The 22,121-nt window shown below is 48.6% G+C and overlaps 10 protein-coding genes across 10 annotated transcripts; 6 read left to right on the top strand and 4 right to left on the bottom strand.

The window, feature by feature from the left end:
• Nucleotides 1-16: 16 nt before the first annotated feature.
• Nucleotides 17-1,412, top strand: PHATRDRAFT_48970 (predicted protein; the record flags this gene model as incomplete). The annotated part of the gene is made up of 1 exon (XM_002183657.1): nt 17-1,412. Exon 1 carries the CDS (start codon nt 90-92, stop codon nt 1,410-1,412), a length of 1,323 nt encoding a protein of 440 aa, XP_002183693.1. The 5' UTR covers nt 17-89.
• A 266-nt stretch (nt 1,413-1,678) lies between these two features.
• PHATRDRAFT_48969 (predicted protein) lies at nt 1,679-3,169 on the bottom strand (the record flags this gene model as incomplete). The annotated part of the gene is made up of 2 exons (XM_002183531.1): nt 1,816-3,169; nt 1,679-1,744 (listed from the first exon to the last, which is right to left on the bottom strand). The coding sequence occupies exons 1-2, from the start codon at nt 3,160-3,162 to the stop codon at nt 1,679-1,681; spliced, it is 1,413 nt and encodes a 470-aa protein (XP_002183567.1). The 5' UTR covers nt 3,163-3,169.
• Nucleotides 3,170-3,568: 399 nt separating this feature from the next.
• Nucleotides 3,569-5,366, top strand: PHATRDRAFT_48968 (predicted protein). The gene is made up of 3 exons (XM_002183656.1): nt 3,569-3,813; nt 3,935-4,558; nt 4,646-5,366. The coding sequence occupies exons 1-3, from the start codon at nt 3,664-3,666 to the stop codon at nt 5,042-5,044; spliced, it is 1,173 nt and encodes a 390-aa protein (XP_002183692.1). The 5' UTR covers nt 3,569-3,663; the 3' UTR covers nt 5,045-5,366.
• Nucleotides 5,367-5,710: 344 nt separating this feature from the next.
• Nucleotides 5,711-7,629, top strand: PHATRDRAFT_48967 (predicted protein). Its single transcript, XM_002183655.1, has one exon. It carries the CDS (start codon nt 5,842-5,844, stop codon nt 7,555-7,557), a length of 1,716 nt encoding a protein of 571 aa, XP_002183691.1. The 5' UTR covers nt 5,711-5,841; the 3' UTR covers nt 7,558-7,629.
• Nucleotides 7,630-7,680: 51 nt separating this feature from the next.
• PHATRDRAFT_48966 (predicted protein) lies at nt 7,681-8,830 on the bottom strand (the record flags this gene model as incomplete). Its single annotated transcript, XM_002183530.1, has 1 exon — nt 7,681-8,830. Exon 1 carries the CDS (start codon nt 8,782-8,784, stop codon nt 7,681-7,683), a length of 1,104 nt encoding a protein of 367 aa, XP_002183566.1. The 5' UTR covers nt 8,785-8,830.
• A 735-nt stretch (nt 8,831-9,565) lies between these two features.
• PHATRDRAFT_15639 (predicted protein) lies at nt 9,566-10,317 on the top strand (the record flags this gene model as incomplete). The annotated part of the gene is made up of 2 exons (XM_002183654.1): nt 9,566-10,059; nt 10,152-10,317. Coding segments are annotated over 2 exons (660 nt in total), but the record flags the coding sequence as incomplete, so codon positions are not given.
• Nucleotides 10,318-10,791: 474 nt separating this feature from the next.
• On the top strand, nt 10,792-12,036 carry PHATRDRAFT_39578 (predicted protein; the record flags this gene model as incomplete). The annotated part of the gene is made up of 1 exon (XM_002183653.1): nt 10,792-12,036. The coding sequence occupies one exon, from the start codon at nt 10,792-10,794 to the stop codon at nt 12,034-12,036; it is 1,245 nt and encodes a 414-aa protein (XP_002183689.1).
• Nucleotides 12,037-12,744: 708 nt separating this feature from the next.
• PHATRDRAFT_48964 (predicted protein) lies at nt 12,745-15,027 on the top strand (the record flags this gene model as incomplete). Its single annotated transcript, XM_002183652.1, has 2 exons — nt 12,745-13,885; nt 14,849-15,027. 2 exons carry the CDS (start codon nt 12,745-12,747, stop codon nt 15,025-15,027), a joined length of 1,320 nt encoding a protein of 439 aa, XP_002183688.1.
• Nucleotides 15,028-18,725: 3,698 nt separating this feature from the next.
• PHATRDRAFT_39576 (predicted protein) lies at nt 18,726-19,076 on the bottom strand (the record flags this gene model as incomplete). Its single annotated transcript, XM_002183529.1, has 1 exon — nt 18,726-19,076. One exon carries the CDS (start codon nt 19,074-19,076, stop codon nt 18,726-18,728), a length of 351 nt encoding a protein of 116 aa, XP_002183565.1.
• Nucleotides 19,077-20,572: 1,496 nt separating this feature from the next.
• On the bottom strand, nt 20,573-21,898 carry PHATRDRAFT_15689 (predicted protein; the record flags this gene model as incomplete). The annotated part of the gene is made up of 1 exon (XM_002183528.1): nt 20,573-21,898. A coding segment is annotated over one exon (1,326 nt), but the record flags the coding sequence as incomplete, so codon positions are not given.
• Between the last annotated feature and the right edge of the window lie 223 nt (nt 21,899-22,121).

Genomic DNA, 22,121 nt, shown 5'->3' with positions numbered 1-22,121 from the left:
CTCTCACACAGTCAGTCTCTTGTATACGTACAAAGCACACACTCGGTTTCTAGTACCAGTGTGTATGTGTGTATCGAACAAGAATACCAATGGCGGGTCCATCGAAACGGCCTTGTTCCCGGGTGTGGCAAAGTCTGGTTCTCCGTCTACTGGGTGCTGCTAGCCTTTGGCTAATTGACGTAACCTTGGCGGCGGACTTTGACTTTCCGAACGCTACCGTGACAACGTTGGCCTTTGGTTCCTGCCACAAACGCAAATATGCGGCACCTCACGTATGGCGATCCGTCCAAGCCCAACAGCCGCAAGCGTGGTTGTGGACGGGTGATTCCGTCTATCCTCCCGCACACGGCATGGCGTCCGTGGAGCTACTGGAGGAAGAATATCGTCAAATGAAAACGAATGCGAGTCTCGGATACGCCACCTTTCAACCACCGCTCGGAATATTTGGCACTTGGGACGATCACGACTACGGAGGCAACGATATGGGATCGTCCATGCCGGACCAAGCCGCGCGGTCGCGTGCCTTTTGGGACTTTCTGGGTCGGCAACCTCCATCTCGGCACGGATTGTACCACAGCGTCTCTTGGGGCAACCCTCCGTCACGGCAAGTGCAGGTATTCTTTCTGGATACGCGTTCGTTTCGACGAGACCATTGCGTACCCAGTGTCGCCACCTATATCCCACTGGGTGCGGGAATTGCGTGTCTCACGCGATGGTTGTCCGCTGGGTTGTGGCCTAGTCTGTGTCAGGCTCCGGACAATGCCTTGCTCGGACACGCACAGTGGGACTGGCTGGCCACGGAGCTGTCTCAGTCACAAGCATCAGTGAACGTCATTGTCAGTAGTATCCAAGTGCTGACTACCAATCCGGTTATGGAAACCTGGGGACATTTTCCCTTGGAACGGGCGAAGCTCTTGCAGTTAATTAGCGATAGCCGCGCCAGGGGTGTGGCCTTGCTCTCCGGTGACGTACACCACGGTGAAATCTTGGATCCGTGGGCGAATTGGAAAAAGAGCGGCGCGGACACTTTCTCTTCCCTATTGGAAGTGACCAGCTCGGGTATGACCCATACCTGCACCAAAGGTTTGTACGGAGCTCTTTGTCGCCCTCTCTTGGACGCGTTCGCCTCCCATCGGCAACGGCCCGATGCCTACTATACGGGCCGCAATTTTGGTATTTTAACGATCGACTGGTCGCAAGCAACCTTCACAGTGAACGTCCTGGACCAAGACGGCAGAGGCGTCCTGTCCACCGGACCACAAAAGTTTAATCAACGTGCGCTAACGCCGAAGGAAGTGCTGGCCGTTCCCGATTGTGTGGATGGACATTTGCAAACATCGGTCTTCGTGGCTATCGTTGCTGGCCTCCTTTGGGTGTGGGCAAGAATACGGAATGAGCAGAACAAAAAGTGAGCTCCCGAATGTTTGTTTTCGTCTCCTAGAGAACAGGACAAACTAGGCCTCCAGCACTCTCCTTTGCACTGCTAGGAGCGGAAACGATCACCGTATACAAACTGTAAATATGTGTTTGTTTATTGACAGAGTACACGTCTTGACAATGCAAATCAAGCCAGCACTGAACACGTATTACCTTAAAACATGGAACGCGTATTCGACTAGCCCGGAGTCGATTGAATTAAACCAACACGGAACATTTCTTACATCTACAGCGTGTTCGACTAGCCCGAAGTTGTTCGGTTTCTGTACTTTTCAATCACCTTTGCCAGCTCTTCCTTGGCCGAGTCCTGAGAAGAGAAAGAAGTCAGGTTTGTCAAATTTACCAATACAAGGTTTAAGGATTAATTCTCTCACATACCTTGCAACTGTGACCCAGAGTGCACTGTCCCAGAAGATTGTCTCGGGCAATGTCGATAATGTGGGATGTCAGATATTCGTTCATCCACCGCACTTGCATTCGCTGAATTTCAAAACTCTTGCATAACAGATCCCAGTACGCGTAGGACAACCAAGGAGTATTCACCAGGCCGTCTTGCTCTAATCGCACCTTCAGCATCCCGGCCGAGGTGTGCGTTCGGGATCGAACTGCTTCAAAAATGTGTTCTTCAACAAACTGCAAACATTTTTCACTCGGTTTCAATCCACAAGCCTTTTCCGATGGTAGTTTTCGAATCATGGACACCAAATCTTGATGAGGATACACGGGTACGTCTGGTTCAGACACCCCGACTGGAAAGCCCACTGTATATCCGGCTGTAATACAGAGGTTGGAATGTTGCACACCTTGCAAAGCCCCGTATTCCACAATCTTTTGGCCAAGTGGCGAGTCGTGTTCGAAGGAGGACGGTACTTCGTCTATCCAATGCCATTCCATATGCCGTCGTGTACACCAGTACATCCATTTAAGTGCACTTTGTCGAAAGGCCTTGGTCGCCTGGTACTGCATTTGTTCCAGAAATTCAACGTGTAATCCGTCATCGGCATCGAGCCGGGTTTCGAGTATGGGTAGCTGGGCTTCCAACGCCATGGCGACTTCGAGAAGCGTTTGATTGCCCGTATAAGTTCGAGACAGGGCCAAGTCCCTGGCCTGGGCACCATCCCGCCAAGCGCCAGGAAAATCTTCGTTGATACGAAAATTGACGTTGGATGCTACGAGGAAAAAGTTGGGATAAGGAGAGACCAAATCCACCAGCACTTGCATAATTTCGGCATCGAGGTCGGGATCCGTCTTAATAATCCACAAAAAATGGTTGGTGGTTTGCTCAATCATCGTAGGTAGACAAAAGACGCGAAAGAGCCCCAGTCGTGCACGTCCCAAAGACGTCAAGCTGGGCTGTTCTTGCATGAACCGTGTGTGAACCACGTGTATTAGCTGTGGGCCATCCCACTCTTCCAGTTTGACATCGTCTCGTATCCGTGGCAAGTACCAATCACGTTTGTAGGGAAACGCACGATGTAGAATGGGGGGAATGGGAGGTTTATGATCGGGTGCTTTCCACCAGATCCAACCACAGTAGACTGTCAGAACAATACCGGATACCATTACTAGTCTGGCCCATGGCCAACAAGGTCCGGTCGATCTTCGTTTGCGCTGCTTGGCTCGAGACGACGGTCCGTTGGAGCTTGTGGCAGTGGACGAATCGTACAAGGGCAATCGATCATCTTCATCATTGGACGGAGCATTGCGCCTCTTTAGCTTTCTCATGCTTGCCTTGTCCACGAACGTTGAAGTAAGTATGTAGAGGCATAGAAGGGAGAGGATGTTGGCCTCTGCTTTCCGTCTTGATAGTTACTGTAAAGCGACGGTCGACAGTTTGATGAATGCATGCTCACTGTCAATGAGCAGGGCGGGGTTTCGTGTCCGTACACTGACAGTCCGTATGCACAGGCACAGTCACATCACAAAGTCAACGAACCTCCAACCGATGGACATACTTTGCAAAACCCGGATATACTGTCGCAAATCGAGGCAAGTGATGCACCTTTTTCTTGTCGTTTTCGCAATTAACAAGAAAATGTGATTTTGCTAGTAGAGAAATGCGAATTGGGCGCGATTTCACCGTTCAACAGACACCGAAAATACACTACACGCGGGATAAAGAGGAACATCCGCCGCAGAATTGCAAAAATGTATCCAGCCGCCTGATCTCACCTTGACAGTTGCTACGCTTTCCGTTCGGTAGCCCCCTAACAGCGAGATTCCGGGATGAACCGGACCAGGCATGTGAAAATTATGTCGGCACTAACCGTCAAGCAGCGCTTTTACATATCGACCCACACGATTGAAAGGTGCGCCGTGCAACTTGCATTTTCGACGTCGTTCGGCCGTTGGGGAGGAAATTATCGTCCGTTTTTGGTTCCTCATCTCCTCTAGTAGAAACGAGCAACAATGGTGTGCTCACAAATATACACCCCGACACGTTTTCTGATACTGCTTGAGTAGAGCGACATTTTCAGCTGCTAAATTCGACGAATAGTCACTGTCAATGAAAAGTCATGGTCCGAGACAAATTCAAGCGCAAGGCAAATACTCTCTGAAGCTCTTCTGCGGTCTCATTGGATGCATCGCGGTGTTATCCAATGTGTCACTACATCAATTTCTCTTCACTTCGCCCGATCGGCTGCTAACGGACAGAGAATGGGCTTTGGAGAGTCGGATGCAGCGGCTTGAAATACAACTTAACCACACGCAGTCCCTTCTGCAAAAGCAAGTCTACAAGGCACACGGAATATCCTACGATAACAAGTTGGATGTGTTCTGGTTGCACATTCAAAAGACGGGAACTTCCTTTTTCAATACTTTATATCTGAACTTGTGTCCCCGTATCCTTTCCGAGCACCCTGAGGTACTGCACGGCAAACTCGTGGACACCCGTCTGGTTGCCAGGTTTCCACCTTCCGAGTGGTGTGAGGCAACTATCCTCAACATGCCATGTCCGGGATGCCACAGACCATACAGAATGAGCCGACGCCCTTTTACGACCTTTACTATGTTCCGGGATCCGTTGGAAAGGCTTCAGAGTGCTTATGCGTTCAATCGCCACGGTAGCCAGTTGAAGAATCAGAACGTTTCGTTTGACGTATACGTCAATGAACCTCAGGTACGTCCCTGTCATACGCGGATTGCCATTGGATTGATGCTTGACCTTTTGCTATTACTGAACCGTTTCGTCGGCGCACCCAATCAGATTCCGAATTGTCAAATTAAAATGGTTTTGGGACATAGATGCTTCAAAGATGTGAACATTATCGAGCTAAATTTGAACAAGGCGATACGAAGGATCAAACGACCCAACTTTTTTTTCGGCGTAACGGATCGCTGGGCTGAGAGCATGTGTCTTTTCCATCAATGGTATGGTGGGAGTTCGCAGCCGTTCGAAATGCGCAACAACCGTCCGACTTTCCGAGAACCACTCAACCGCACCATCAACTACCACGATCTCGACACAGAACTATTCGCGCGAGCCGTTGAGATCTTCGATCGGAGACTCATTGAAGCAGGATGCTTGATGAGGCGAAATTCAATCGAACAGAGTGAGACTATTGATATACTTCCTAGTGCTTTCTCCAAGGCAAAATGGGGATGAGAATCTGATGTTTACCCGTGATCTTGGTAACTTTTCAGTTTCTGCAAGGGGCGAGTGGCTTAGACGTGAGATAAGTCTACCCGAAAAATATTGCTGACTGTGAGTACTGTAAATTCAACAGCGACCTGTTCTGCCTTTTTTGGGAACATCTTTTACCAAAGTGTCGAGGTAGCTTTGAACGTACTTTGCACTTATAAGGTCTTGCTTAGGATTCAGAGCATCCTGCTATCGCTATATACATCGTCAGACACAATCGACATCTTGTCCTGCAAAGGCGATTCTATTAGAGTAGCTTCTACTATTAATGCGCTTTCTCATAATCCACGAAGCAACTTTTAATCACAGTGTTCTAGATCTCGATTCCTTCTTTGTCTACATCTCAGTTGTGTTAAAGGGAGACGGGAAGCACGTCGAGCTAGGTAGGTAGTTCATAGTAGGTAGCTAATCGCCCCGTCTCGAAAGAGATGCTTTTCGATACCGCGGACTGACAGTGACAGCTTTCCCAAATGACAGAGAAATCCGTTCTGGAATCTGGAGTTTTCCGCGTCGTAGTCGGGATCTCACTGTGAGATGCAACAGTTTCACTGCCAGTGCCAGATGGAGGAGTGTTTCAAAATATACCCCACTCTGGAAAATGCTTACTTTACAGTTCACCGATTGCAATACCTGAGCCTCCGCAGTTTCCAAACTGTGAATGATCGCTGTTGCTCTCGCAAGCCGTATTCGCACGTCGTAGAAAGGTGCTAGGCTCGTCGAAACATTGCAGGGTCTGATTGGTAGAAAAGCAGCAGCGAGAAATGAAACGCAGAAAAATATTCGTGACAGTTTGTCCCGTCATCCTACTGCTGGTGGTGGTATCAAGTACCAGTAGCGTCCATGCCAAACGATCCAAAGTCACGACGAGCGTCTCTTCTATCTCACAAACGAGAAGACGGGACTCCCTTCTATTTCCTTTCTTAATACTGCGAAGGAATCCCAGCGTCTTGGGTTCTTTCCGCGAAAGTGTAAAATTATCGGGGGTCGGCTTGCGAGGGGGGTCCCAGGAAAAGCAAGAGCATGAAGAAGGTCGCAATCTAGCGGCTAGTTTGGAGAACAACAAGGCAGATCCCGGGATAATCGAGAAAGATACTGCTGGTAAACCGGAAGGTAATGAAAATATATACGATGAAGCTCTGGATACGACACTCAAAGCCAATTCTAATACGACGGCTAGGAATCCTCGAACCGTTCAGGAATCCGCAGTTGCTGTAGATGGACAAAACAACGCAAATGATGACAATGTAGATTCTCAGGGCTTGGAGGGAAATATGGATGATGCGGCGAAGAAAAACACCGCAATTCCAACGAACGAGCACTTGTCTACACTAGCGCAGGAATCCGCAATGCGGGATTCCTTGCAAGTCTCGGAATCCGATACGGAGAGCTCGGAAAGAAATGAAGACGAAGATGAAGGAGGAGAAACTGCAACATACTTAGAAAATGTCCTCAACGAGGCTACCGTCTATCGTCAGCAGGGTAAGCACTTTCATGATGAGGGTCACTATGAAAACGCCGCCAACTGTTTTCGAGTTGCCGGTAATTTAATCCACCCCACCTTGCAAGAGTTTGACGACCTAATGGAAGAATTCGCTACCTGTCGTTTGCATCAGGCATTGTGTCACCTGAAAGCCGAAGAGTACGAAGCCGCCAAATTAGCGTGTACGCATGTTCTAGACGATTGTTCTGGGGATGCTTCTGTCATGGCACCGGCGCTGCGGGCTCGTGCATTCCACCGTAGGGCTAAAGCGGAGTTGGGTCTAGGCGATAGTACGCTAGCTTTGCAAGACGCTCGGTCGGCTGCCTTCTTGGGCGACCGTAAGGCCGTCGCACTATATGGGAGACTCATGAGAGAATCGTCTCCGATAGTCGGAAGATCACCAGCATCGCCAGATATTTTCACGGGAAGTGCTATGGGGGATTTATCTACTTCAAGCTCACTGCTAGAGTCACTGCTGAGCAAGCCTTCGAGTCCGTCAAGGGGCAGCTCAGATCCACTGGGTGATGGCATGTTTCCGGCTTCCCTATTGAGTGGGTTGGGGACGGCCGGACCAACGGATGGTGGTGGACTGGCAAAATCTGTACTGTCGTCGCTCTCCAAGCGGCTGGAGGACGAAAACACCCAAGAAACAATTTGTCGATTTTTGCAGAACACCTCGGGTCCGCAACTACAACAGTTTGCCGTCATGGCTGGTGTCCCCTTACAATCGACACAAGCGACCAAAATTGCTGCGTTTTGTCAAGGTGTGACGCCCAAACTCATACGGAGAACGGTAAAGAGCACGAAACGGATAGCGTACGTCGTGCAGCTGGTACGAAAGTCTTTACAATTGTTGGCCAAGTACCGGAACGTTATCATTATCTTATGCATCCTGGCGTGGGTCAAGAGTGCACTGTTGCGTCCTGTTCCAATCGACAAGAAAGCGGCACGGCGGGCGATCGAGGCAGCTGCCAAAGCAGCCACGACAGCCATGTAAGCCGTGAGTGTGCTATGAAACACTATATATATCTTACGCGGCGGGTAAATTAAAAACGCGTTTTGGCTTGCTAGCTGATCGTGATTTGTTTACAAGTAGCACCTGCGTCGATTTCGTCGTCAACTACAGAATTCCCGTTTCGGTGATGCTCAATTTGATGAGTGGTTTATTTTCGTTGCAGTACATGTCGCCACCGTACCGACAAGATCGTGTCGGTGCATTCTTGGTCGTTTGGCCACCGGTCAGACTCATGTAGTTGAGTTTGGAAGAGGAAATGACGGGCACGCTATTCAACTGTGCAACAATATCCATACCTTCGATCACACGACCTACCACGATGTGATCGGCGTTGAGGGCAGCAAGATCACGGACGGGATCTTTGGCGCCACCGGGATAAATGGTAAAGCCAAAACCGCTGTCGTTCCCCCGACGTACGGAAACCACGCCGGGTTGATCGTGCCCCAATTCTGATTCTACTGTTTCCTGCCAGTTTGGATATTCGCGAGCAACAAACTTGCCTGTAACCGCACCCATATCAATCCGCTCGTTCGGAAAGACTCTCCAAATCGAGGAATACTGGAGCGTGACACCCTGGTCCTCACCTTCGACACAGGAATTGTAGACTTTGTTAGCTTCGAGCTGCTCTTTCTGCAGAGTCCGCGTGGCCTTCGGTCGGCAGGGTATGGCGAGACCGTTGGACAGCTGCCCGGAAGAAGACGACGCCACGAGGCGTTTGAGTTTGTCAACGGATTCCGGTGCTTCTGTACCAAACAATCCAATGACGATACGCTTGGGTTCGAACTCGGGCTCCTCTTCACGTTTTGGTAAGCCTTTCACGGTGATGAAAATCTTGTCCGTGATCGTGGCATCCTTTGTGGAAGGGGGCGCGGCCAGTGATCGATCCGGATCAAGCGCTACGATGGCCGCTGTGAGTAACGGAACCATGAGCCAAGTTTGTAACGTGTCCCTTCGTGAAACAAGGGCATGCCTCCGCGAATTCGATTCATTGTAGGGCTCTGTGCATATTCGGATTCTGGTAGACGTTTCTGGTGACAGATTTGGGCGCAGAGTCCTTGTCATGGAGCAGGCCGATACGCGGAAAGGAGGAGGTCTAGTCGACGTCCCCGACAACGACGAGCTGACTGGTATCCACGCCGATGAGTACCGCGCCAATAGACAAGCAACTCCTACCGCTACAGGGGCCACCGGTAGTCGCTGCAATCTCATGGTGCTGGTTAGGATGGCAACGGTAGGTAGGGCGAATTCCTCAAGGGTGATCGGAAAGGAGAATGTGTGATATGTCTTGTCGTATTCGATCAAGACTTCCTGTTTTACATTTCAATTAAGAGTTAGCGGTAATCTCGCTATTGTAAAGGATACTTCGATAGCTTCAAGTGGCAGGGTTGAGAGTGCAGAAGTTGGTGTACGTACTTTTCACAAAGCGTAACCCGGTGATCACATTTGCGTCTGTGCTTCTCACGATAGAGAGGACAACCGGTAGATTGTAATGGACGATGGTGATGTGTCGAACGGAAATGATGGGCGTCCATTGTCATCGGTGGTGGAAGCATTGCAACACGCCCGGAAGGCTATCGGCTTTCAAAGAATTAACAAGATGGCGTACGTTCGCAAACATGCGCGTAGTTCAGTAAGAAGAAATACTCGATCCATCGCTGCAATCGCCAGCTCTCCTTGGATGTTTCTCGCTCTGTTACTGCTGGGTTGCTGTTGGCTGCATCGGACCTCCGCTCTACGGAGACCCCCACTCGTTGCTGCATCGCTACCCAACCGCCGCGCCCGATTGATTGCAGATATTGAAGACACCAAGTCGTCAGCGGCCTGGTTGGACGGCCTCAAGAACGGTCTGGCCAGTGCCGCAGCCGCCGGTTGCGTCAAAACCTGTCTCCAACCAATCGACGCCATCAAAACCATTCAACAGTATCACCAAGTATCCTCTGGAAGCTCACTTACTCTCCTGGATGCCTGCCGTGAAATTCTGCAACGACCCGGTGGATTCGTCAATTTCTACGCCGGGCTGGGCGTCACAGTCTTCGGAGCCATGCCGGGTGTGGCCTTGTATTTTGGAGTCTACAGTTACTGCAAACGGGTATTGCTGCAAACTGACTTTGGGCAATCACACAAGACACTTTCCATTGCCATGTCGGCAGCGATAGGCAATTCAGTGGCGAGCTTTTCCCGCGTACCCTACGAAGTCGTCAAACAACAACTACAAACGCAGGCGTACGACACAACGTGGCAAGCCTTCAAGGCAATTGCTGCCTCCGAGAATTGGCTCGGGATGATTTTTCCCAAAGGCGGTGTTGCCGTGCAAATGATTCGGGACGTTCCGTATGCGGTGGTGACGCTCCTTCTGTACGAATCCCTTCAGTCCACACTTTCCAGATCGTTGCAGCAGAGTACTAGCCAACAAAAGGCTTGGGATTTTGCGCTTGGGGGTGTCGCAGGTGGGATCGGAAGCTGGGTAACAAACCCAATGGACGTGTGAGTTGCATTCAATAGTGACCATTTCCGTGTGCATGTTTTTCTCCTGCATTGTTTTCTTACAAACCTTGCGTTCTCGTTTATTTCTACAGTGTCAAAACACGGTTACAAACAAGGAGTGAGCTTTATGGTGGCTCTGTCGCACAGTGCGTGTCGTCCATTTGGCGGGAAGGTGGCGCGGCGGCATTCTTACGCGGTAGTGTGCCACGACTCATGCATAAGGTACCCGCGAACGCTTTTTTCTTTTTGTTTTACGAATTTTTTCGACGGGTGCTACGAGTGGAAGACGCGGTTGCCGATTTTCAATCATCGCATCTACAACCGCGGCTTAAGAACAAATGAGTCTCGCGCTATAGATTCTCCTTTTGCCTCTGTACCGATACTCTCATGTTGACAGTGAGTGCGACAATGTCTTGGGACGACATGTGTCCCATTTCACAGTCAACGGATGTGCTTTCCAATTCCGACCTCATAGAAACGAAATCTAACTATATTCGTGATTGCGCTCTTGCAAGGCGCAATCCATCCAACAAAGCATAAACTAATGTAATGTAAGTCCCTCTCTAGTAGCATACAGTTCGTCCTTCGGGGTCATTTGAAGAACATCCGCCTGTCTATGTAGCCGGCAAAATTCCTTATTTGGATATTTGTGCAGTAGTCTCTATAAAGGAGGGTTCCAGGACCATATTCATGTCTAGTTTGTTTTTCCAACAAAACGATACGAACGGCACCATGGCGAATATATCCACAGTGCGCACGATTAGTCTCGGATCATTCTGTCTGACAGAACAGATTTCAGGCTGCGCTTTCGGCGCGGGACCATCTAGCCATTGTTTTGCGAAAATGCAGCCACGATGCAGTCGACAATGGTTTTCCGGTCGATGCCCATCCAGACTGCTCGTCCGAACAATTGTAACCACTCTGCCTCGCACAAAGGAGAATTTGGAATGTTTCGCTGAAAATCAGCGCGTAGCGGTGATTGGCGCAGGCGCTGTGGGTTCTTATTATGGTGCACGCTTGTGTGAAGCAGGGCATGACGTTCAATTCCACGTGAGAGGATCCAATCTCCAATCTTTCCGACGAAAAGGTCTGAAGGTGACATCAATAGACGGAGATATGTATATTGCCCCTGAAAAGATCCAAGCTTACGCAAGTACAAACGAAATGAAGAAGCCGGTTGATTGGATTGTGGTTTCCTTGAAGTCGACGGCGCTCGACGCTGTTCCTCACTTACTCGAACCGCTTTTACACCCAGGCGTTCGCATCATAGCCATAATGAATGGAATGATAGAGGACGATCTGATTGCTATGCTCAAAGAGAAAATGGAAGAAAGGAGCAATGGACCGCTGGAATGTTGCCGTGCCTTGTATGGGGGCATGGCGTTTATTTGTTGCAATCGACTGGCACCGGCTGTTGTGGATCATTCCTTCTACGGACCGTTGGCTGCGGGTGTGGCGAGTCATAGAAACGAAAATCGGCGCTGTGAAGAGGAAGACAAAAGCGCTTTTTTAAGACTTTGGGCACCGACCAAAGTGAGAGTGTCGTTTGAGGATTCTCTTTTGCGTGGACGATGGAGAAAAAACATTTGGAATCTTCCATTCAATGGAATAAGTGTCGCAATGGGCGGAATCACGGTAGACAAGATCGTCACGGATATGGGACTCCGATCGCTATCGGAACACATTATGAGTGAGACTGTAGCAATTGGCAATGCAGATTTAGAACGAGAGTATGGTCCCGAAGGATATGACCCCTTGGACGAGGAAGACAAATTGTTTTTGATGTCCTTGTCGGATACAATGGGTGAGTATCGTCCCTCTACAATGATTGATCTTTTGCAACGAAAGCCAATGGAGGTTTATTATTTGTTCCGAAAGCCACTCGATCGAGGAAAGGAGCTAGGTATATCATCTCCATATTTAGAAACAATTGTTTGGCAGATCGAAGCCTACCAGAAAGAATTCGGGCTGTTCTAGAGGAATCTGACACTCGCTGTTAGCAAACACCCCCGCCCCTTTCAAGCGCTACGGCGCAACGTCGAGAATGTTCAAAAGCAACGTAAAGATGAATTGAAATGCGTACAGTCAGCAAAAACTAGAGTACGAGTATACGACCCAATGCGGCTGAGACAAGGTAGCAACATTCGAGCCGAGCGAACGATATACAATTTCGACTAGCGTTCTCTCCCCGGAGTTCCAACCAAAAGTACTTTTCTATTCTTCCTCGCAATAAATGATAGCATCATGATCTCGACGCTGCTATTCCGAAAACATTATTCAATGTTACAAGCTGTCAAGGAGTATTGTTGGATGGTGGCAGTAGCTCACGCATCTTCGAGGACCAATATCAATGTTAGCCAACCCTTCGATTCTGTAAATTTCTTTTGTCCTTGCGCTTGTCAATATTTCTCGATCGCCTTAGGCGAATAATTAACGTCGCTGGATTGAGATAATTAGCGAATCGATTCGATTACATAAGGGTTAGCGAAGATAATTTCGAAAATTAATTATAGCATTGAATATGCATTCATGTCACAGACGAGTATCGGAAATCATCCAATACGACAAAACAGTCCATGACAACGTTCTCTATGGAGCGTGGGAAAGCAAGCCGTCCAATTACACTTTTTTTCGTTCGTCGGAATCCCTTCCAATCAACGGCGGACATCAGCGAATTCCGTCACAATGGCCGTACTAAGTGTAACAAACGAATCGGGCAGTCAGCAGTGCAATAGTTCCAGTCGTCCAAGGCAGCAACGCAGCGTTGAACATCGTCATACTAGCGAGAACGAAGGCAGGCTTCTCGATCCCGACGTCAGCAGCACTGCCAAGCATCGCTCCAACAGAGGCCCTAGTGTCAGAGCAAGGTCCTGCAAGGCGTCGTCTACCGGCACGATGCAGGATGGCGAAGAGAACCTGCTGTACCAAAAAATCCAGAGAAGTCTACCCACCGAATCGGAACTACTTTTGCTTTGCCTGGATCATTTGCGAGATCTCAGACGGACGTATCCTCCACACTTGTTGTCTCGCCAAGAAAACATTCAGGCCGACTATGTAACCATGGCTTGTTGGGCATTGAATCGCGCTTTTACGGCAGATAGATTGACGCATTATGGTAATGACTGTTTCCGAGATAATAACATTGTTGCAGACGCGATGAATTCAGAGCCTCGGGAAGCCGGATCCTTCCCCTCAGTCCAAGACATGGAAGAAGAAATCCTCGTCGCAGAAGATCGACACAACGCGACACCGGCAGGGACCTTTGCCAACCCTGAGGATGTATCGCTCCGCTATGAATACGACGACAATCACGTTAGCAATGCTCTGCGCTTTTATCCAGTTGCTGGCTTGGCAAACGGTATGGAGTGCGATGGGCCCTATTCACTGGGAGAACTCGTAGCGGCCGGAAGTGTTGGTCTTGGCGCCCGGACTCGACAAACCGCCGAACGAGGGATGATCCAATCGCCTCTTTTTGAACAGTTTGCTGACGCCGTCCAGCAAAAAGGCTTTTTCGATGATCCCGATAACGACACGCCGTCTCATAATGAAAGCTCTGCCGAGCACGCAGCTCGTATAGCTCGAAAGCAAGCCGTCTACGGGGAGCGACATCGCAAGGTAGTGACCAAATTTCGTAATAAACTTGCCCACACGTCCGACGACAAGACAACATCTGGAGATTTCCTCGCCATTGCAGCCGCGGAGCAATGGCGCCAGAGTCGAATAGTTTCTATTCAAGAAGCCATCATGAACGCAGATGAAGAGGAACCAACAGAACTGACATCGGTTGTGGTTAGCACGGATGAGTCGGCTTCAGCTTTTTTGAAACGTACACGTTTAGCGCAACGGATACTGTATCATCACGATGAAGCTGATACTAGTAGCTCAAATGGACCATCAAAAACACCGCACGCACGATGCAACCCGGTTGACTTGGAAGAAGCGGAGAGACTCAAAACGAGAGGCAATAGTTTCATGCAACACAAAGACTTTCAGGCCGCACTGGAATGCTACACATCAGCTTTGAAGCTTTCTCCGCGGGGACCTCTCTCCCACGTCTACTTTTCAAATCGAGCTGCGGCACTTGTTAGTATGCGACAGTTTCACGAAGCCATTCTCGATTCCGAAAGGGCCCTGGCGTTGAAGCCAGAGTATGGCAAGGCGCACGCTCGACTTGGTTTGGCACAATTCTTGTTAGGCAACTATCGCCCCGCCATGGAAGCATACACTGTTGCCTTGCGATACGAGCCTGACAATGCTTCCAGCCGTACGTATCTAGAGAAGGCCGCCAAACGGCTGGCAGAAACGGATGAAGCCGAGATCAAGGCGCCGGCGAGTTTTTCCGTCGTATCACAGCGGGGACAGGAGTCGTACGTTTCTTTGCGTCACCAGGAGACCCAAGATAGACAGCAACTGACGAATGATAGAGAGGCGGAAAAATATAAAGCCAAGGGCAACAGCCTGATGGCTAACCGTGACTATGTTGAGGCTCTGGATGCGTACAGCCAGGCAATTGATTTGTCTCCGGATGGTCCTCAAACTCACGTTTACTATTCGAACCGTGCTGCTGCTCTCTGTTACCTTGAGCGGTATGAAGACGCCCAGAAGGATTCAATTAACGCCCTAAAGCTTGACCCGACCTATGCTAAAGCCCATGCTCGACTAGGACTGTCCCGATTCTTTTTGAGGGACTACGCCGGAGCCGTCGACGCTTATACGTCATCGTTGGGCTACGACCCGGACAACGCTGCTTCCAAGTCATATCTGCAAAAAGCCCAAACTAAATTGGCAGAGTCGCAAACACCAGAGGGTGTCACTCGACAAATGATGCAACAAGATCCGATCCTCGCCGACAAAGTCCGCCGAGCGAGCCAGGATCCCCGGGAACTCTATAATGACCCAGAACTTCGACAGTTGGCCAATGAAGCCTTGGCGGACCCTGCCTATGCGGCTGCGTTGGGACGCAAATGAATAGGTACTCTATTTTGACCCCAAGAGACCAGTTATGCCATGCAGTCTTCCACATCGACAAGTTATTTGCATGAAACATAAGCAAATGTCTATATTAAGTGTGAGACTCCGATTGTGGGCTCTATGCCAGGATAGTAGGGACATGTTAGCAAGTGTGATTACGGAAATATTGCTTCGTTTCATGTATGCGCTACCAATCAGCTTTGTGATTACTGCACGCCATTGACGCCTTGTAGCTGATTGCGGAAACATTGCTTCGTTTCATGTATGTGCTACCAATCAATGGCGTGCTAACTGCACGCCATTGACGCGAAAACCCCACATTTCATTGCCTGTACCCAACTCTGTCGGTCAAGGTGTTATCTTACTGAATACAAGCATTAAACCCTTCTACGTGAGACCTTTTTCTGCCTCCAGAAAAGAGTTGCAAGCGGCAAGATGCTTGTCTATGTTCTCGATTGGAAGATCTCTTAGATCCCGTTCCTCTCCCATATGTTTTCAGGATAGATTGCGTGAGACAACTAGGTTGCTGCTTCCAGAGGATACGCGCGTATGAAACATTTCAGAGGAAAGCGCTTGCACAAAAGCATTTTCCTGGACGTGACAACACTAAGTTCAGCAACTGCGGCCGAAAGTAGATAGACGTCAAAAATTCTTAAACGGGATGCACAAATAGGCCAGCAATTGGAGTATGAAATAACTCGCCCCCTTGATTTGTGCATCCTGGACGTTGAAAATCACCAGAGAATACGATTCCTCGTACAACCATTGCAGTACACCGAAAAGGTCAGAGTCGCTTGGTTTGAAGCTTCTTGCAAGCGTTATACAGTGTTCAAGCGAAGCGATCTTTCGAAAGCCAGGCATACCGACATTCTCCTTCGCTTCCGCACGAAACTAAAGTACTAACACCTTTCCGGCAAAAGCCACTACAGTGACAAAAATCAAACAACAAAAGTATGTCCAGTTGATAGCATTCACCATGTTCACAAGCAATATCCTCATCCGGGTTGTATCCTAGTCGCAAATTTTTGAAGTCTCCACAACGTGAAAGCAATCCGTTGTTACGCCTGATGTAAACTCCCAAAGGCGATTGGTATAGTAAAGGTAAATATTGTAGCTGGTTTTCTCATCGGTCGAATGCTTCATCGCTCTCGTTATGACAAGTTATGAGCATAATAAGCCACTGAAATGGCAGTCCATATAGGCGACCCCAAGTAGAAAGCGAAATTTCAGCATCAAGCATCTCTTGTTGATCCCCGCTGACCACGGGTACCCAGTCGCGTGCCGCACCAGCATGACTTGCAAAATTGAAAATCCATGGCACCCTGCATCATAATTTGGTGAACACCTTGGCAATATTATGGCCACAAGTGACAGAACATACAAACGGACACCAAAAACAATATTATGTTTGACAGATGCCCACCAAACTCAACGCAGCCGCCTAGCCGAGAGTCAATCCATAAATGGCCCGCTTGGACTCATTCCTTTTGCTGGTCTCTTTATGCAATGACTAAGGATAGAACAAAGCAAAGTAGCAAAGGCCGTCTTTACATAGAGAACAGATGAGCAAGCAAAAACGACACCTTTTGGATATTTGTCTAATGTAAATGAAAGCATCTCACAGTTAACTAGTTCAGTTTATTGTCAGTTTATGACCTTGGATTGCATAGGTAGTCCTTGGAAAGTCACACCATTGCCAACAACAATGTTCTTGATCATAGGACTTTTGATGTAATATATTCCTTCAACATTTCTGAAAGTATGTCCTGATGCTCCACTGTCCATCATTGAGATTTCATCATTGGTCGTAACATTTGGACGCACCAAAATATTTGTTGCCTTTTCATAAATTTTTGCTTCCTCTTTTGTTTCCTTAATTCCAACTTTGCTCTTGTAATTGTTTTCCTCTTTGCTTTTGATCTTTAGGAGTTCTTGGCTGCAATGCCTATGAACTCCCATCCAAGTTGCTCATTGGGATTGTCTGTTACGGTACGCTACCTTGCGGCATGTCCCTCGGACAGCTCCCACTTGGTAAGGAAAGTGTAAGTGTGAGCCAATCCGATGGACGCAGCGGTTACGCGTCCCATATGGAGTTTGTGTCGGCCTTATTGCGCAAATATACCGTATTTGAGTTACCCTGTTGTGGTTTACCTCCTTGCGACATGTCTTGTGGAAATTATTCACTAAACACGGATGTCTCAAGTGTGAGTCAAAACTATGCACATGGAGTTAAGGAGGCACGCACAGAAATGATACCAAAGCCTTGTTCCGTGGCCACGTGGACTCACAATAATCAAAGCGTTTGTACAATTGCTATGTTTCCGGAGCCGCATGTGCTTAGTCTCCACTTGTCGGTTTACACGACCAAAATGGACTGGGATATAATTGGAACATCGAAAATACGATTGAAGCAATAAAGGGGCTATCACAAGACACATGGTGGGACTGAAGAAGAACAGCTACTCACCATAGGTGTTGTGCATGGGACTCATAGTTCTGGAGGTATATATACATGTGGGAGAAAGATTGTCTATTGAGATTATGGAAGTTGTGGAAGATCAATGATGCGCTGGCACTTTGTGGGATTGTTCACTGGACTGAACAACAGATTGACTAGTTTGTAGCATGTAATTTTCCACTCATTGTTTTAGAAATTCTTTGATCCAAATATTGCATTATAGCATAGGTCCTTGCATCCGCTGTCTAACCCGTGGGGAGCGTCGTCAGCGAGTGAGTTTTACAGTCCCTAAGCTTGCTTAGGTGTATCGCAGGTCGTTCGTCATAACGCCCACCTTTGTTTACCACACACTGTCATAACAGCGATCCGTCCTCGGTTGTGCTTTGGTAGTACTCCGTAACATTGTCAACTTGTCCAACAAATAAACTTGTTACTGGATGCTTTTCTGGACACTTGTATGACTTGTGTCCCTTCTTCTTACATCGAAAACACTTAATATCAAACTTGTTTCTGCCTCTACTATTGGTGTTTCCATTGTTGTTTCTGTTTTCACTGTACTCTCCCTGTCTCTTCTTCCTTATGAAGGTGTCAATTGCCTTATGTTGTCAACTGGAATGGCAGTTTTGAGTACCGGTTCGCGCGATGGCGCGCACTACTTGGGTCGTGGCACCCAAGGCGAGCCTGTCGAAACTAATCTTGTGTGTTTGGTCACAAATCCTGACACGGATGGTTTTGGACAGGCGCAATCCCAGATGAGTATTCAGAAACATGATGTGACTGTTTCGGGACTCGATCGTTGCCGTGCTAAGGAGCATGGTAACTATGATGAATGTGCCCACGGTGCCGTGTATAAGACCGTGGAGAATAGTGAAACGGACCACAATGGCGCTTGGCAGATTGTGGGGCCAAATGGAAAGTGAACAGATTAGCTCTTTAGTTTAGAGTTTATAAATCTTAACAACAATTGTGTGAAAACCATATTCGTTAGTTCGTATCTCTTTGTTAGAAGCCAGACAAGTCTTGATCACCTCGTGCTGTCTTCAGAAGCCAGGAGATACTTGACCTGTGACATATGTCCTGGCTTTCCACAATAATTGCATGTACCTGTAAATTGACCTCCTCTATTTCCTTTTGGCTTTCCGTCTGAACCCAATAGAGCTTTCTCTTCTGTCACTGACGTTTTTGTTGATGTCTTAATTGTTCTTTTCCAAAACTCCTTGAGACCATCTTTAATGTCCTAACCTGATGTATTCTGAATGCCTTTTGCTTTCTGTCTTGTTATGAACTCCAAGTACAAACCCGGCAACTTTGAGAAGATATGCAATATCATTTCCACATCATCCTTCTCATACTTATCCTGCATGGCTCCCATGTATCCATTGATAACTGCAAGCTCTTCAATAAAAATTGTTGGGTCATCTTTATCCGACTCCATCTTGCATTCCTGAAACTTTTCCTGCAGCTGAATGTGTGCATCAACCTCCTTCACTTCGTATTTCTTCTTCAACATCTGCCAGGCTTTGAATGCCACATTGTCCTTCACTTTGTCAACAATGTTAAATGCCCTGTCTTGGCATGCCCACAGCATGCTGCGTCGTTCATTGACAGCGCCTTCCTTTCTTCGTTACTCAGTTTCTCTTCTTTCTTCTGAATTTCTTCAATATTCAGATCATGCGTCAATGCCTTCTCCCATCTCTTCTGTTTTCCAACAGCCAACGTTTTACAACTCCAGGCTCGCCATACTTTCTTGTCCTTTCCGGTGAATGGGAAAACACTTATGGACTCACCTTCCCACTTTGACTCTGCGTCGAAAGTACTCATTCTCAACGAATATCAAGATCAATGTTTGTTTGATCAAACGTGTTGAAATCTTGACCTCTCTCTCTGTTTATTCCCCGTAGAATAACAGTTGGTCTATTCCTTGTAAACTTCTCTTTACAAGTGACTAAAATAAAATTAGTGAGCATTAGCTGCTGTCCTCTAAAGTGATTTTGCACAATTAACTTCCACCAATTTATTCTTTCTTTCTTGCTGATTCATTCCCACATTGAACATATCTTGCTTCTTCACGTTCAATATTGTTATCCTAAATGTTTGTCTTGAATCTCATGATTGTAAATAGTTTCTCTCTCCACGTCAGTCAGACGTGCGCCTCTAACGTATGCTCTTAGTCCGAAGTACGGACACGTTACTGACCGTCAAACCACGCGACACACCACCCATAGCTTGGCAGTGACCATCTCATTGGATAGATCGAAACAGGTTCATGGAGCTTCCCATATTTCTGTAGTTTCCGCTCCTGTAGCAATAATGAATGAGGCCCATGCGCACGCTTCTTCGGATGAGGATGACAGCGAAGAAGGCGTGCTGTTTCGTCGACCCGTAACCGTGTCATCGTCGAAAGCGTCGGGCTTACAATTGGCACCATCCACCGATTTAATTTGGACGGAAAGTGTTATTCAGGATTGTTTTCAACTTGCCGTTTCCACGCACATTGCAACAGAATTAGAAATCAATATACGTCAATGGACCGCACCATCATTTCATCCAGACCGAACTGACCCAGAAAAGGTGGAAGACAATCACGATTGCGGTAGTGACGCGCCACGGAAACGAGTCAAAGTCGACATAAGTTCCCCTACACAGTCGAGCGATTGGCAACCTAAGCAATTAGGGCTGCCACTGTGGGCCCTGCAGCCTCCTTTAAGCTAGTTATACTAATTGCAAATACATGCGAGGGTAAATGCTAGCTTTTGCATCTCTGAACAATAAAAGAGAGACGTTCATCCGATCTCATGTATGGTTGTGTTCGTTGGCGGCGTACGTTTCTGTGCAAATGCTGGAGTGGGTCAGGTATCGGCAATTCCTACAGGTACCAGCACACACACCAGAGCTGTTTCGTAGAGGTGGCGACCTCTTCCTTTCTCTAGCGTGTACTTCCATCTGATGGTGGTTGAACCCAGTTGACTTTCTTTACAATAAAGCGGTTTGTAAGAACACAAAAATCATCGTCTTGTGTCTATAGTAAATTGAATTGAAAAAGGCCTACTTTCCTGCGCAAGCCAGAATGTGACAAAAGACGGTTTAAGGAAACCACTCCGACACTTCGGATTGTTGCGGTACGTAGGCAAGGTTGCTTCCTACGCTGGCCAGCGTCGGTGGGTGACGCAACGAATTTTGCGCAATCCGGACCAGATCATCCGCCGTCACGGCATCAATCTTGGCGCAAACTTGGTGCATGTCTTGCCGGCTGTTGTACGTCAGTATCTGCCGTCCCATATCTTCGAATAGAACCAACCGCGATTCGAGTTGCGTCAAGACGTTGTTTTTGAGCATTTTCCGGGCGCGGGACAATTCTTCGTCCGTCACGGGTGTGCTGGCTAGTCGCAGTACGTGCTCGGCCAGGACTTTGGTCATTTCTCGCGCGCGACCGGGATGTGTGGAACCACTGATTCCCCAGAGTCCCGCTTCTTCGTAAAAGACCGTAAAGGCTTCGGCCGATTCGGCCCAATTATACCGATTCAGTACCTGTCGGTAGAGGCGACTGTACATGCCCTTGCCGGGGCCACCGGCGGAAAAGGAATTGCCACCGCCGAGGAGGGTTTGGAGGACGCAGACGCCAACCAAGTCGTCCCCGTGCCAACCGTCGTCGACGTGTAGAGCCAATGCAATGCGTACAAGATCTTTGTCTTCAAGTTGCGGGTTGTACGGGCGGTGTATACGGACCTGTCCACCGCGGTAGGTCGAACGTGTAATGGCAACCTGAGGCGATGGTGTCGTGCTGGCGCTGGATGTTGGTCCGGGCATGTGACCAAAAAATCGGTCGGCGTATTCCACTAATTTGTCGTGTCGGACTCCGGCACCGGCCAATACGATTCCGGGAGTATTGTGGAGTAACTGACGACTCCAAAAGTTGGCGACCGTTTCCGGTGACAAATTATTGAGCGATTCCGTCGATGCCGGAAAGTGGGCTTGTCCCAACTGTTGCGATTCTCCGTACGCGGCTACTTGCAGGCCCTCTCCGAGCAAGAGCTCCGGAGGCATATCGAGGGCTTGAAATTCGAGTGCTCGTTTGGCGTCTTCAATTTCTTCGGCACGAAATTGCGGTTCCAGCAACGCCTGCGCCAACAAGGCGACGGCTTTTTCCACGTTGGGTCGGAGTAAATCGATACAATGCAGGGACTGCTCCCGATTGAGATTAACAAAAGGCGTGCCGCCCCAGTCTTGCAGGCAGTTGGTGATTTCGAGGCCGGAGAGCTGCGCGGTGGAGGAGAATCCGAGGACTTCGAGGAGATTGCAGGTGCCGGTTTCGTAAGGCAGTTCGAAGCGACTACCGACTTGTGCGACGGCCCCGACGGTACTGACTTGTCCGTATGTTTCCTGCGACACGACCCGTATGCCGTTATCGAGTGTGGTGAGGAGAGTTTCGGGTGTGGCGAGTTCGGCGGCGGGGACGTTGGGGGGAACGTGCGAGGGTATGGTGGGAGCAATGGGTATCGTTTTGGGCGAGAGGGTCGTCGAAAGGGTTTGCTTTTGTCCCCGACGAATATCGTCCACTTGTTCGTACGAGAACGCGTGCGCGTCGTCAAAGGGGTCGGTCCCGGTGGGATCGAACGACGAGGACGACGTCTGG

Source organism: Phaeodactylum tricornutum, chromosome 20 (assembly GCF_000150955.2).
Source record: "Phaeodactylum tricornutum CCAP 1055/1 chromosome 20, whole genome shotgun sequence".
Taxonomy (NCBI): domain Eukaryota; phylum Bacillariophyta; class Bacillariophyceae; order Surirellales; family Neidiaceae; genus Phaeodactylum; species Phaeodactylum tricornutum.
This window is presented reverse-complemented; position numbering and strand designations above follow the sequence as displayed.